We start from the raw sequence: 17,239 nt of genomic DNA on the forward strand, positions 1-17,239 counted from the left end.
TGAATTCCAGTGGAAAGTAACACGTGCTATTCTAGTCGAGATGGCAACAGTCGAAATATTTATTGTTGCCGTTCCATTTGCTTTCTTCTTCTTCTTCTTCTTCTTCTTTATTATTATTATTATTATTATTATTATTATTATTATTATTATTAGTATTAGTATTAGTATTAGTATTAGTATTATTATTATTATTATTATTATTATTTTGAGTGACAAAATGAGAGAAAAAATATAGTGTTCGTGAACAAAATCAAATTCGAGATTTCAACGGATTTATAAGTTTCATGGCCTATACATACCCATCAATTCGTCCGTTTGTCCTGATATACATTTCCCAAGATGCAATACCGTTCAACGTATTGAGACTAAATTTTAAACTTAAGGTTATTATGTGATTCTCCATGGGGGGTTTCCAAACTTTTTCCATATCCCTAAAATTAAGGGTAATTTGTTGAAGGGTGAAAATGAAAATTTGCGATTTTCTCAAACTATTCTAACGGTTTTGTTCATATTTCATAAATAAGATTTTTCAGTAACAACCCTATTCTGTGGTATAAGCCATATCTCTATATCTAATTAAGGTAAGAAATTCTTTAGACTAAAAGTTGGCAGAATTTAACTTAATACTCTCAAAAAAAGTTACGTTACTCACCTTCACCAGGCTCTCATGGAGAGGGCAGGGAGACAAAGTGCATATTTCACCAGCAGTTTCTCTTTTTTTTTTTTTTCATTAATTTTCTGGGATGTGTGAAGATACGATAGCCAATACTCTTTTTACTCTTGTCTTTGTATTCTTTCCTTTTAAAAGTTGTTCCTTTTACCTCGGGGTCAGTCTGGCCTACCACTAGTTGGAAACTGTGCTCAGAGCTTCGATTACAAGGATTCTAACTATTCTTCTAGAATAGTTAGTTTCTAAGATAGTGGTAAAAAGCCTTCCCTCCTGGTTTAAAATAAATCCTGTCATTCAAGGCAAAAAGAAATCATAGGAAAAGAACTGAACACACCTTTATTAGAAGCTGCAGTGTAATTACTCTAAACAAATTCATAGACCAGCATCTTATACTAATGGCTTATAACGGGAATCGAACCTAATCGCAACAGGATTCTTCAGAAATCCCCTTCATTAAAGGATGATTCCAAATACCCTGGGAACAGATCGAAATCACTTTGTCCTATCCGTCCTGTGTAGTGGTTCATTCAGCTATTATTTCTAAATCTTAAGATCCAGTTCATCTCCACTAAAAGGTGTAGGATCTATCTTTTAAAGTAATCTGTATATATAAAATTGAAAATCACTATGTTTGTGACTCTAAATCTCCTGAACCGCCCGACCGATCTCGATCAAATTTGTAACATGGATGAGGTTCAAGGCTGGGCTGGTTTTAGGCTATTCACTTTGATGGTAGAACTGAGGGGTAAGGTGGAGGGGGTGTAAAAAATAAATAAAAACTTAAATCCTGAACCACTCTACCAATCTTGATCAAATTTTCAACATAGATTAGATTCAGGCCTGAGATCGTTTCTGTGATTTAAATTTGACGGAGCAACTTAGAGGAGAAGAAGGAGGGGGAGATATATAAAAAATCAATTTATATAAGACTGAAAGTTACTATCTTTGTAACTTAATAACTCTTGAACTATCCGACCGATGTCAATCAAATTTTTCAAGATACATGAGGTTCGGATCTGGAAACAGTTTTGTAATTTCACTTTAATGGTAGATCCTAGGGGAAGGGGACGTATAAATAAAAACCAATAAAACCTAATAACTTTTGAAGCACCCAACCAATCTCGATCAAATTTTCAACATAATATGAGGGTCGGGGCTTGGGTGTTTTTTATCGTTTCACTTTGACGAGCCAACCTAGGGGACGGGGAGGGAGAGATATATGTAAAAAAAAAAAAAAAAAAAAAATAAGATGACTGCCTTTGTGACTTCATCTCTTGAACTACCCGACCGATCTCAATCAAATTTTCAACATACATGAGTTTAGGGGCGGGATCTTTTTAGGTTATTCACTTTGATGATGTAACGTAGGGGAGGGGGATAGGAATTTTAAAGTGATCAAAAATGACCGATATTAGTGTTGAATTCATAGTTTTCGGGGTCAATGATAGAAACAGTGACACTTCTGATGCTGTTTCAATCCAAGTTCAGCCCTGGTAGTTGGGGAGTGGGAGAGTACAACGTAGGGGAGGGGGATAAACATTTTAAAGTGATCGAAAATAACTAATATTAGTGTCAAATCCAATGTTTTAGGAGTAACTGAGATTAACAGTGATAATTTTGATGTCGTGTGCCGCAGCACGGAGGATGGGGAGCTATATATATATAATAATAATCGAAAATGACCAATATTGGTGTCTAATCCATAGTTTTCGGGATAATTCAGATGAACAGTGACATGTCCGATCCGGTTTAATTCCAAAATCAGCCCCGCCGCTTGGAGAAAGGAGGAGAAAGAGATATATAAAAATGATCGAAAATGGCCACTATCAGTGTCGAATTTATAGTTTTCTGGGTCACTTAGATTAACAGTGATACTTTCAATCCCGTTTAAATTCAAATTCAACCCCGCAACTTGGGGGAGGGGAGGAAGAGTATTTAAAAATGATCGAAAAAGACTGATGTTAGTGCTGAATCCGCATTTTTTGGGGTCGCTGAGATGAACGGCGACACTTCCGATGCCATGGCCCGCAACATGGGGAGAGAGAAATATATATATATATATATATATATATATATATATATATATATATACTATATTTCTCAGAAATGCGTATTCCAGATTAAAAATATTATACATCTTAATACTTGCTGTACCTTTCCAAAACAACATACAAGTATGAAGGTTTGTTCCACATTATTGATTTTTTAGAATATTACAAAATTAAAAGAAACTCAGTTTTCCATATTAGGCACACCCCGCTCCTCATATGGAACACACTGTTCTTAAGATGGAATACTAGAATAAAATATGCGCGTCTGCCTACAATGCGACATTTGGATAATTCGAGCATGAGCAATGCATTCGAGCAACTTAGTTGTTTATTTAAGGAATAAATTTATTTATTAGTTCAATGAAAGGAGCAAAGCAAGTGTTCGAGCCTCAAACTCCGACATCGCATCGGCTCTTAAGATAAGTCTACGAATTGGAAAGGACTCGGCCCTAGCCTCAGGAAAAGTGTCATCCCGGCATACGCCTGATGGTACTAAGGAAAACTATTTAAAACCTCACTCAGGATGGGCGGTCTGAGCAGGGATCGTGCCCATCCTCGTATTATCCAAATGTCGCGTTGTAGGCATTGCGGCGTGTATATCATATTTGGTAGGTCTATAAGACAAGTAAACAAAAATTACATAGCATTCTTAAGATAAAACAGGAAAAATACCAGAGTTTTATGTAGCACAAAGATAATTATCGAACTTATTCATTGTTAGGCTTATGTTTGTAAATTGCTGTAATAGGTTGTAATATCTACTTATTTTAATTTTTGGAATAGCTATAATATGTTTTACCGTGGAATAAGCATGTTTACTAGATGCAACCAATAATAAAGATAATTAAACGAAATATTCGGGGAAGCAAACCACGTGTGTCAAATAAAGTAAAACAATACCCTATATAAAAGAAAAAGTTCAAACATTCTGGATTAGCGTGTCTTAAGACGTCCAAATTGTGATTCCAGTTTTACTTTGCAAAACAATGGTCACAAACCTATTTTTCTGCACCTTTTATCGGACACACTTCGTGCTACCATCTTTTACAAACTGAGCATGCAAAACAATGGCCACAAACGTATTTTTCCACACTTTTTATCGGACACATTTCGTGGTCCATCTTTTACAAACTGGGCATTTTAACTAATCCCCCTCCTCTCCACTGACCACGATTTTCCATAATGTCCACATTCCTTTTATCATCATCAGTATGATCACTTAAACTGTCACTATCTTCGTTTAAGTCACTCACTGACTCTTCGGATTAACTTTCTAACGTGTATCGCGTGATGTCCTTCTCTTTGGCTGTTTCGATTGGATTTTCTTGAGCGGGGTTTGGAAAGCTAAACATTTTTCAACTACTCGCAATGATGAAGCAAAGGCCTGTTGTGATGAAGTAGAGGCAGCTTTAAAATCGTTTTTGTGTGAAGTGCTCGTAACGTATATATTCCAATGAACTCACCTCGTTTAGAATATTTTGATTGATCGTAGAATATGTTCTTATGTCTTAATGGGTTTAACTATGGGGAAACAAAAGAAAGATTATGGATTCTTTAGTTTTAGTCAATATTAAATTTTGTTTCGTATTTTGAGTTCCTAGTTTTCTTCCACATAATTGTGAGGATAGCATCTCGGTGATGTAGTGCTCTCTTCTGACTGGAAGCGTCGCATATTAATTTTGGACCATATATGTGCAAGTTGATGTTATTCCCGCAGATTCTCCTGTTTTCTTCCACTTTCTCAATTTTCTTTAAAAAAATATTCACTTGCATCTATCAACTAAAAATTTCTATTCCATTTCCTTTCTGTAGCACAACTCATCTCATGAAAAATAAATAGGATAATATATTAGATGTAATTATCATCTACAAATTACCTTGATCTCATCATCTTACATAATCGATTTATGTGATCAAATACGAGATTTTAATCTAGTTCCACATAATTCCTAGCACCTATCCAGGGGAAGAATCCTATTTTAAAATCAGAATTCATTCCTCTCCAGCATACTATGGTCCTGTCCTTGAATTTACATATCCAAAAGACTCCATACAAAACTAAAAGAGAAATCCGGAACTTGCAACATCACTCGTGTCCTGGTCCAAACTGGCCTGTCCCTATCAGCTTAGTGAAAGCCAACGTATTGATCCTTCATTAAATAGAGATGGACAAGCCTGTGACATCTCTTTGAATAGACGTGGTTGTGGTTGAAAAACGTTTAAAAATCTACTGAGCAACGACCAAAAAATACAAAGAAATTTACCAAGCCATGAAAGAGAGAAGAAAACATGGAACGTTGACAAAAGAATGGAAATTGAATTCCTAGCCTCTCGATAGGTCTCAAAAATACTCTTCAGAATGAATGGAGAAAAAACCGCAAACTAAGCAAGAACATAAAATGACAAAATGTCAAGAAATTATTAAATTTCTAAAGTTCTATAATTGAAATATACTAAAATCTTACATAGTACGCATGCAAATAAATTCACTTAAGCCTTGCATATATAAAAACAAACATACCTTAGTTTTAGTTCCAAGCCTGATTTTTGAAATATGCATATGCAACTTAAACATACACAAAAATATGTAAAAATGTATATATACTCGTTCACCCATAAAAATTAACAAAGTGCCGAGGATCCGTTGTACTTGATTGCCGTTAAAATGCATATGGGACTAATAATAATAAAGACATTGGATAAATTTACAGATATGAACATTAATTTGAAGATTTATAAGTTCATTATTGAATGAAATACAGACAGAATTATAAAGTTTGACAGACAAACGTAAAAAGAATTCTGATGCATTGGAGAATAGAGCATATTTCAGGATTTCTCCTTTTATTTTTGTATATCGAAAGAAATGTGGATTTCCTTTCATGTGTGCAATATATTCAAGTAAAAAAAAAAAATGGAAAATACGTTTATATTCTGTACTGAAAAATCGTAAGAACGTTATTTATTTCATTATCTGTTTGTCTTCCTTGTTAAACTAAAGAAAAATTTATCTATTTTTATCTTCCACTGTTGATGGTACCCTAAATGTCAGTTGAACATAGGCCAAAGCAATTCAGCAATTCTCAGTAAAAATTGTAATTTTTAGATTTGTTAGCGATAATTAGATGTATTGGTTCTAAATCGGAAGCAGTTGTGAAGTTATTGTTGCAAGATATTTTTAATGGTAACCATTAATGAGAACAGTACGTAGCATCATAATTGTGTGTGACAAGAAAAGTAATCTCTTAAAGGTGACCAAAATCGTTGGTAATGATATGATTTCTGTTATTAAGAATACAGCCAGTTGTTGACAATGGCGAAAGTAAATTTGTTTCTGCTGATAATGATGGAACTGAAGCTCTGGATGAGTCAAAGAAATAAATCTATATATGCGTAATAAAATGTCACAATATCCTCCAATTTTTCTAATATTGCCCAATCGTCTGCTAGTGCGAGTATTTTTGTCTAAGTCAGCGTACATATAATATTCAGAAACATCAACCGCGTATTTCTCAGTAGCATACTGTCGAGCACTTTTAACTAGCATTTGCCATGCATTTGGCTAGGAACTTCCGTATTTTGCTCCATTTCAAACATTACTTACGGTAGCAGCACTATACACATAAAATGCATTTCGTAAATCAGTTTCTTACTGAATAACCAAGGGTGTCTATCGGTCACGAAAGTCATGAAAAAGTCACGAAACCAGAAAAAAGACCATGAAAGTCAAGAAATTTAGCTTTTAGGTCACGATTTTTTTTTATCTGTACAAATATAAGTATAGACTGGAAACTTTTGTTCTATAAAACGTCAAAATTCACCACCAAAAATATCTGTGGTCGCCTTTAGACGCTACCAGATTGCAACAAAGCATGCTACTACCGCATGCATGAAAATTTAATTCACACCTAAATTCGCTCTTGAGAATGTTACGAAATTTTATGGTTTGGGAAAGAAAGGGTCACGAAAAAGTCACGAAATTTGATTTTGGAATTGTAGTAGACACCCTGTAACCGTATTGCTTATTAACAAGGGGCTTTGCCCTACAACAATTCCCCAACAGTTGCACTTGTGAAAGCATAGTAAGAATATCAGCACCACTGAAATGAAAGAATTAAAAATATACAGCATAACGTAAACAGTATCGATAGTCTGTACACAACAAATTAATAATTTGTAATTAAGAAATTACTTCCATATTTTATTTAACTTCTGAGAAAGTATTTCTTTGGTAAAACTTTCTTCTTTCAGTTTCTAAATATTTTTGCTGTCATAAATTTCGAATACCACTTTTTTCTCTTTCAAAACAGTTGTGAATCTCACTGAACTTGGCTCCATGTGGTTCTGATTCCACGTTAATCAGTAAGTTCCGTCATATATAGCCTCGCTGCTGAAAGGGATATTAAACTCAACTCACTGAACTTAGCAGTTTTTTTCCCTGTTCTCCTGAAAAATGTCATATCAGCATAAGTATTTAGAAGAGTTATTAACTGAAGAGATGCATTGAGTAATTAGATATTTTTATTTGTTTTGTAGATTAAAATAATAATAGTAATTACTATTTAGATCATCATGACATACTGTACGTTATGACAAGATGTCTAAATATTATTGGGAGGGGAATCCTTTCATATTCGGGCAGTAAAACTGCTTCTTCACAGAAACAATACTGGTTAACAATTCGTACACAAAAAATAGAAGCAGCTATACAGAATTCTGTAAAAATAGTCTAGCAAGCTGAAGACAGGAGGATAAAGTAAAGCATTAGAGTCGAACTTTTGCAAAGATAAACTATAGTTGAAATAATGCAGACAATGCATTGTATCAAGAATGTCAACAAAAGAGTTAATGACGTATTTAGAAAAGAAAGATATCAGTCAAATTGGCATAGCAACAGAATTCTTGTTATGTAATGAGGAGAGACTAGGCATCAGAGAACGACAAAATTTAAGCGATGCATGCCAACATAAACATGAAATAGTCGTCTTCGCCGTAAATAGTGGAGGCAAAAAAGAAAGAAAAAAAAATCACATAGAGTTAATTAAGTTCACATAGAGAGTAATGACTGCCAAATTGGCCATGAATTGAACAGAATCTTTGCCCTTCAATTCTAATGGAGTTTTTGAGTGATGCTAGTTTCTTCAGAATAAGAGGTACGTTACACAACTTATTTGACGAAAGAGAGAATATGGAAGTGCACTTCATTCTTCTAGAGTATTTTCTAATTACAGAAGAGTGGATAAGTAAATTAAAGTGTTAATGTAAATAAAGCGGAGTGAAGCATCAAATAAAGCAATAGCATTTTCAATGAACTTAATTTTTTAATTTTTTTAATTATATATTTTAGTGGATTAAATCCAGTGATACTTCAGTGTTAAGTAGTAATTTCGAGAAAACTACTACTTCAGAATCATGTTATCAAGGCAGAAATCTATTTGAGTTCAGTGTATTTCACAGGATATTTAGTCATTTCGTGCCACAGGTTCAAAACGGCGTGTGCTATCTATTTCTGTAACACAGCACTGTTCAACTGTTGACTGTGTTTAACGCATGTACTGTATAAAGACACGATATGTTAACTTGAAAGTTTGTAAGTGAATAGTAAGTTAGTTAGTTCCGTATAGGATTCGTACAATTTGACACAGATGCTACGTTACAAGCCAGGACGTTTTAGGACAATATTCCGATTGAAACTTCAAAACATACAAAGTGAAACTACTGTGTGTGGTGTATCCTTTTCTGTGGTCATTACATAACTAAAAACACTGGTGTATGCTTTTTTGTGAAAGGAATAAGAAAACTGTAAGAAGTTTTAATATTGAAGTTTTCGACAAATTTAAAGTTAGTAGTCGTAAAATTCTCTCTCAGAATCAGGTAACCACGTAGTAGATCATAGTGTCGAATTCATCACTTCTGCCTTATCATTTAATTTTTTGTTTTTTTATATTTTTCAAACTAAGCAACTCATTTAAGTTTTGGAGGCAAGCTATGAGTGTTTAATTAATATTGCAGGATAAGTGTTTTTAATAAGTGAGGTAGCATTTTTTTTTTTTCATTCTTAGAAACTTTCATTCTTAGAATTATGTTTAGTGAGAAAGTTATCGTTGTATTAGAATTTACGAATTCAGATAGAAACTGGCCTAACAATGGAAACATATCGAATCCACCTGTCTAGGAACCCGATAATTATATACAAATTTTGTTTTGTAAAATTGTGTCCTTAATAACCTAGTGTTAACCTTTACTTTCTCTCATTCAAATATGATTCGATAATTAAAAAATCTTAAATTTATGAAGAAAAATACGTTAAGATGAGTGCTTAAAGTAGTTTTCCATTAAAAGTTTATGATCACGAAGGACATTAAAGTGTAAAAATTAACGAACATGTTATACCTCGCTCGCGTTTCTTTCTGTAACCGTGCTTGGGCCGCTAATATTGTTATGAGTTACAAGTACACTTTCTTGCATGAGGAAGCAAGTTTCATTTGGCCTCTTCTTTAACGCATATCCTATGCATATACTTTTCTATCTGGTCCATTTGTGTTGATAACCCTTACATATGGCCGGATTGTATGTGTAACTCCCTTAAGTCTTGAATGAAGCGTCTCAAGTTCTATGGCATGTGAACTTTAATTTTTCTATTAAGTATATACTATAATTTAAAATATGTTCATTATACATTTTTAAACTTGCTTTTGTTTAATTATTGAAGTTTGAAACCGTATTAAAGTGCAATATAGCAAAATAAGACATTAAAAAAGTAAATAAATAAAGCTTAAGTGAAATTTTCTGTACTTATTAATAGTTCCAGGCTAAATTTGAATAAAATTATAAAGTTGGAAGAATGCTTGCTCAAAAAATACACCATAAATGCAGTAATCAGATACTTCGAAATAAGCAAAAATTAAGGAAAGAAAATAGTCGAAAGTAGAGAGTATAAGGAATAAACTTTCTTTTTTCACAGCAATATGACTTCTCATTTCGAAATATGAGCATGGCTGTTGTCACAGAGAAACCAGTTATTCTTATACAGGTGAGACATGAAGCCAATTTTGCACGCTGTTAATTTTGATGTTCCACAATATTGATGTGTAGAAAGTTATCTATTTAGTATCCTTCACAACACACATTCACATAACATAAATTACGTGGAACGTAAATGTGCATGTAAAAGAAGTAACGCGTAAGTATTGGAACTGCATTCGTGATGAAAATTTAATTTACCTAATTGGTATAATTATTGTCGTAGATGGGAGATATATCTGTAGGATCCAGGATTTAGCTTGTGATACTTAAGGGTAACTTGTAATGGAAAAGTTCTGCCACAAATGAAGTAGAGTATACAATGATTCGGAATAATCGCACATAAGTAAAGAAACGAATATATTCCGATATTTTATCCATTTTGAGTAATTGTATCTGAAGAGTGGCGATGATAAACAAGTGTGACTCCATTAACAATATGGGCATTTTAACTTATTTGCAGTGAGGGCAGCTGTTTAAATACGTAAAACACATTGGTGGTGATATCTAATGATTGTCTGTCCGTAAATGTACATTAATTATAATGAATATTGAGCAATATAACATTCTTAATACTTGTATTCCTTTAACAGAAACAAACTTAGTTTTTGATCTTGAAGTTTTGCTGGCATCTACTACTGATCCAATGTTCTTGGGATTGCTGCCAGAGTGAATGTTGCTGTGCTGAGCTTTCGTTACTATACAGCGATAACATCTTCAGAGCTAGCAATTAAATTTAGTTTTTGTTTCTCCGAAATACGTATTGCTGATTGTTTTCTCTTGTGTGTATACGGTATACTGTTTTCGTAGTGTTTCTGAAGTACACTATGTAGAGAGAAGCAATTAAGTACCACCAGCAGACGCAATGGTGCGCATTCGTAATCGGAACGTGGTTGATGATGTACTATAGCGATAGTGGAAGTGCATGCTGAACAATGGGTCATGAAATAGCTAGTAAGACATAGCTGACCGTGTTTTAGAAAGTGTATTGCAAGTGTATAGAATGCTTTGAAGCACTATTGAAGCCCCACAGATAACTAAATTGTTTGTGACTTTCTTGGGACGAACATAACTTCAGAAAACCGACGAACTTTCAATTCAGAGACAAAGAGTGTTGCAGAGGAAACTGCAAAATGCAGGACAGTCTTATTCCTGCCATAGCACAAGAGTTCCAGATGACCGTTAATGAAGTGGTTTTGATTAAAATATTTTGTAGAGGATTTTTGGGTAACAGATAAACATTCGCCACAAACTTCTTTGATCATAGTTCAATCCGATGCCTGTGAAATGGTATAAAGACAGTTCTTAAATACTTTTTTCCTGTTTTAACTAGTTTGTTTAGCATGGTTTCTAAATTCAATTGTATTAAAGCCATATTAAATGTAAATAAACGCACATAGACCTTTCATATGAAATGAGTATAGGCTCAATAATGAATCTTAAGGATAACTACTTCTGAGTAACTGAATAGTAGCTCTATTGCATTTACAGCGGCACATGATCCTTCGTTCTGTTTTTGTTTGCAATCTAGTCTGCATTAATCTACAAGGATGAATTTGAGACTGATATTAAATGAGCAGGTAAATCAAGAGTTCGTCCAAGTGTGCCCAGCGAAATTTTGTACGAAGATGTATCGTGTACATAGTGTTTAATAAGACCATTGCGAAGTTCTGAGTATACCGAGTGAATGAGTTTTCACCTTGGTTTGAGGTGATTAAAGGACAATTTAATGTATGGATTGTGTTTATATTTGAAAATGACAAACCCTATTTTACATTTAAAACTGTGAAACAAAATTTAATATTTACATTTCGAAGACATTGCGGCTTAGAGTGTAGGAATTATCGATTTGAACCATTCTTGGCATAAGGCTAAGCTTGGGAATGTTTCTTTATTTATTATTGCGCGGCGAGCAAAATGGGTGGGTACATCATAGAGGAGGCCCTAAATTCGAATCACGCAAATAACAATCTGATCAATTTGGGGCATTTTTGCTTAGTCCTTTATCAAGTATTTTAATTTACAAACGCAACTGTGTGATGAAATATGTACAGTATATGTGCCATTGTTGATTCCCACAATTTGGAATTTATATTAAGGTTGAAACACATTTTCTTAAACTGCAATGATATTGAGTGTAAAGCATCGGAAAACGAAAAAGATGGAAAAGAGAGCATAAACAAAAGACAGATATAGAAATACCTGTCTTACACTATGTCTACACTATATCTTTATCTATGGCCTCCCTAACAAGAAAATGAATAGTTTGTATCCCGGGTATAAGTACATATTTTCTAAATTTAATGCTGCAGTAGTTTAATTTTTATACGTTTACAACTTCTGTTGTAAAAATAGATATGTCCAAGGAGTATTCTGCACACCCGCAACACCTCTAATACTCGTCAAATTTCCTTACACACACCTTTGGCATAAATATATATATATATATATATATATATATATATATATATATATATATATATATTTAAGTTTATGTAAAGATGTATATCATTATTCTGGGTGCACACCATCTTTTGTTTCGAACACCCCACTAAGTAAAAGTTCTGGCGTTCTCACTGATTAGGTCATGTGATACTAACATTAATACAGAGATGATATCAAATAAATCAGACTCACAAGGGAAGGTCACAAAGTGGCTCCCTGAGATCTGAACGAGACAATTGTGTTTTCATTTGACATGTTATAACGAGACGAATCCCAGTTATACGTGCCACCGGTCGGGATATCGTGTAAAAGCTATTAGCTGGCACCTGGCAGAATAATTTGAACCGGGTCATTTGTTCGGAAACGGTTGGGTAGATGAAAAACTCGGCGAACACGTATCCCATCATTTTCAAGGCACACTTTTTGGGATAAAAAAGTTCGCCCCAGGGTCCCAGACGGGGTCCAACTCAAAATTGTTTCACATGGTAAGGGGGGTTAAGTAGCACATCATTTCAAAGCGTTGCGAAATGAAAGAAGATGGAGTAAGTCTCGACTCTACGATAATCCTATGCAAAATGGCATCGGGTCAAAATGTAAACAAAAACTTAATTGAAAAGTCCATGGCCACCCCTGTGAATCAAAAACGATGAGACAAATGTCAAACCAGGAAAGTACGTGTGGCATTATTTTCAATGTACAACGATTTAAAGTAAAAACGTCTTGTCCCAGAGACCCCGCACGGTCCCAGGTGGGGTCCAACTCAAAAGTTTCGAAGGCAAGGGGATATAGTAGCGCGTCGTTTGAAAGCTGTTGAGAAATGAAAGATGAGTTCACAATGACGGACTAATTTATGTATGATGAAAACAGGATAGGAACTGAAAGTGAGAATAACAAAGAAATAAGAAATAATCGAAACGGTAAATAAATAATAATTTAAAAAAAACAAACAATAATAGTCTCCGTTCTATGATGCTTTCAATCGTCTGCTGCAGCGGTTAGGGTTGCCGCCTGGTGGCAACAACTTATCTGTACTTCGGTCGGATCACTCGTAGATCTTTTTATTTCAACGGGTTGAATGAATGAAGATGCAACATAATTGTCAGCTGTGATTGTCAGATGCAACATAATTGTCAGCATTTATATACAAACTCATTTTTCACGATGGCATCCCTATTGGATTACAGATGATAAGTCTTTGACTTTTTGTGGATATTTACTATTGACAATAAACGTAAATACCTCATTTCGCTTCTCCACCTCCAGTGGTTTGAGCTGGACATGCGTGTGATACATAGTGCAGCATTTTGAACTCAAGATATCGCGTTTTTAACATTTCGTATCTTTTTGTTACCTACGCTTACTGATCAACATTCATGTCAAATTTGGTTTTCCTAGCTTCAACAGTTTGGAGTGCCTATACTTTCAATATAGGTTTTAACTGGCCATCTTGGTGGCCATAGACTTTTCAATTAAGTTTGTGCTTACATTTTGACCCTCTGTCATTTTGCACAGAGTTACCATAGAGAGTCGAGACTTGTTCCATCTTTCATTTGACAACAGCTTTCAAACGATGTGCTACTGTACCCCCTTGCCATTTAAAACTTTTGAGTTGGACCCCGTTTGGAACCGTGCGCAAACTTTTTTTTTTTTTTTTAATCCCAAAAAGTATGCCCTTGAAAAAGGATGGGATACGTGTTCACCGAGTTTTTCATCTACTCAACCGTTTCCGAGCAAATAACCCGGTTCAAGTTATTCTGCCAGGTGCCAGCTAATAGCTTTTAGACGATATCCCGACCGGTGGCGCGTGTAACTTTGAGATTCGTCTAGTTATAAAATATCAAAACACAGTTGTCTCGTTCGGATCTCAGCGGACTAGTTCGCAACCTTTCCTTGTCAGTGCGACTATTTATTTATTTATTTATTTATTTATTTATTTATTTTTTATTTTTTTTTGCATATCGCTTTTCTTATTATAGCTATACTAAAATTATCAAACCTGTGGACAAACTTTGCTCTCTCATGTGAATTATCCCGTGATTTTTTAAAAATTAAGTCAGAAAAACGAAATATACACTAGTGCGTACCGAATAGGTGGCTAGTTATGAAGGTTTGTCTTCTAACTCAACTAATCCAATAGAAAATGTCATCCATCTTCCATTAAGGTTTGTGTCGTCTCATCGCCATTTCATTTCGTCTACAGTCGATAACGATTTCAAGCTGATTATACCTTTCATAAGTAGCTACCTACAATGTTCTCATTAGGATTCTCTAACTTAAATTCTTTTCCAAAAAGCTGTTAAGAAGTCTTTGAACCAACGAATTCATATCAATGTGAATTTCATTATGTCTTGCAAATATAAACTTATGCAAACAGACTTCATCATTCTATTTCTTGTAAAATTCTAACCTAATTTGATATACTACATGACCCCCTTCCTGTTTAAAAATGTCGAGCGAGATACAGGATGGCTGACTTCAAGATTGCGGCCATAATACGCACACCCTCAAATAGATGTCTACTTCCTCGCAATGTCAGCTAATGTGTTTTTGTTTTTCATCCCTTTACCCGTTTTACAAATAAAATTAATTTTTCAAACTTGAAACACATTATTATGGCTTATTCTGAACAATCAGGTTTTTGGCCACTGTGGCCGTTTTATGGACGGAAGCGCTTTAAATTTTACTTACACTCGTTTCTTGATATTCCATACTTCTCTGTCAAGTTTGGTCAAGAAACTAGATTTCGACATCGATAAATTTACTTGTAAGAGAAGAAAACTATGAAATACTTGTACAGAACCTTCTTGAAAAATTGCGAGGCATAAGGGTGAAATATGTATTTTAAAATCATCCACTGTCTGCATTTCCCTTTGAGTTATTTCTCTACAATATTAGTTGCTATAAGCAATGAACAGGGTGAGCGTTTTCACCAGAACATTTTGCAGATGGAAAAACGTTATAAAGGGAGATGGGTATAACCACTAGACCAGCAAGGAGAGTAATATATATATATATATATATATATATATATATATATATATATATATATTCTACAGACCTTGGTGCAAGTTAGTTGTAAACCTGGGGCCCCGCAGAATGTTCCCAATCGGGCCCCGCACAATCTAAGGCCGGCCCTGCGCTTCAGTGTACAAGAAAATCACAAATAATAACTAACTCTATGGCCTATGGAACCCGGAGGTTCAGTGCCGCGTTCACAAAAGCTCTCCACTGACTTCTATCCTTAGCTAATTGCATCCAGTTTCTACTTTGTATTCCTATCTTTGCGAGATCCATCTTAATATTATCCTCCCATCTGCGCCTAGGTCTTCCTAATGGTAGTTTTCCTATGGGTCTACCAGTCAAGACTTTGAAAGCGTTTCTACTTTCTTCCATTCTAGCTACATGACCTGCCCACCTAAGCCTCCTAGACTTGACGACCCTAACAATGTTGGGTAAACCGTACAAACTATGTAGTTCCTCGTTATGAAGCTTCCGCCATTCCCCATTCTCGTTCCTCTTGGGTCCGAATATTCTTCTCAGGATCCTGTTCTCAAATACTTTCAGTCTATGTTCTTCCCTCAGAGTAAGCGACCATGTTTCGCAACCATACAGAACAACAGGCATGATTATCGTTTTATATATTTTAAGCTTCAAATTCCTCGACAGAATTCGCGACGACAAGAGATTTTGAACTGAGTAGTAACACGAATTCCCTGCTTTTAGTCGACATGTAATTTCTTCGTGAATATGATTTTCGTCTGTTAATATTGATCCTAAATATTTGAAAGTATCCACTTTATCAAAAGCATTATTTAATATTTTAACGCCTCCACAATTTGCCGTATTACGGTCCCGACGCACTTCCATGTATTTAGTTTTCTCTGCATTTACTTCTAAACCCATGTCCCTGCAAGCGTTTAATAAGATCTCTGCATTTATTTCTACTGTTCTCCTATCATCCCCTATTAAATTTACATCATCAGCATATGCCATAACCTGGTGAATGCCGTTCAACTCTAGGCCCTGGTTGCTATTTTTGATTTTCCTTATGGCGTATTCCAGCACAAAGTTAAATAATAATGGCGACAACGCATCTCCTTGTTTCAGGCCATTTTCGACGTGGAAGCTCGGGGACAAAAATTTTCCTACCCGGACTTTACTTTGGGATTCACTTAAACATATCTTAATTAATCTAATTAGCTTTCTCGGTATTCCAAGTTCTGTAAGAACGTTGTATAATGTTTCTCTCCTAACCGAGTCGTAAGCCTTTCTAAAATCAATAAATAGTTGATGTACCGGTGTATTGTATTCCCACTTCTTTTCGAGTATTTGGCGAATGGTAAATATTTGGTCGATAATTGATCGATTTCGTCTAAATCCGCACTGATAATCTCCAATAATTTCATTTGCGTATGGGGTCAATCTTGCTAACAGAATATTTGAAAGGATTTTATAGGATGTTGACAGAAGAGAAATACCTCGATAATTATTACAGTCAGTTTTGTCGCCTTTCTTGTGAATTGGAACAATGATTGATTCTTTCCACTCTTGTGGCAATTCTTCCTTATTCGAGATAAGGAGAATGAGTTTGTGTATCTTGTCCCACAATTTTTCGCCTCCAGCTAAAATTAACTCAGCCGGAATTTCATCCACACCCGGAGATTTGTGTTTCTTTAATTTCTTTATAGCGGCTTCCACTTCTATTCGATTGGGTTCTGGAATATACGGTTCTGCGGTGTGTATCTCCTTTTCTCCACGCGCATTAGTTTTTGGCTGCGTGTTCAGCAAATCGTCAAAGAAATCTTTCCATCTATTTAAGAGGCTATCCGTATCAGTGAGAACTGTTCCGTCAGATTTCTTTAATATATAAGCACGAGGTTGATAGCCTTTCTTAAATTCGCTGATCCCCTTATACATGTCCCGAATATTTTTATTTTTACTATTATCTTCAAGTTCCTTAATTTTAGCTTTCAAAAAATCCCGTTTCTTTGTTCTAAAAGTTTTGGAAGTTTCCCGCCTGATATCTGCGAAATTTTGTGTAGTTATTTCA

General features: G+C 34.8%; 1 protein-coding gene across 6 annotated transcripts in view; it reads left to right on the top strand.

Moving 5' to 3' along the window:
- Pkn (serine/threonine-protein kinase N) overlaps positions 1–17,239 on the top strand; it is a 173,501-nt gene that overhangs the window by 108,084 nt on the left and 48,178 nt on the right. For 4 of the 6 annotated variants that reach the window (XM_081764973.1, XM_081764968.1, XM_081764967.1 and 1 more), the window contains one exon: positions 9,686–9,754. The exons of the other annotated variants lie outside the window; for them this stretch is intronic. In XM_081764973.1, the coding sequence (XP_081621099.1) occupies positions 9,686–9,754 (69 nt within the window). The remainder of the gene's footprint in view (positions 1–9,685; positions 9,755–17,239) is intronic. 6 annotated transcript variants of the gene reach the window in all.

The sequence above is a fragment of the Thermobia domestica genome, chromosome 7 (assembly GCF_964235325.1).
Source record: "Thermobia domestica chromosome 7, izTheDome1.hap1.1, whole genome shotgun sequence".
NCBI classification, from domain to species: Eukaryota; Metazoa; Arthropoda; class Insecta; order Zygentoma; family Lepismatidae; genus Thermobia; species Thermobia domestica.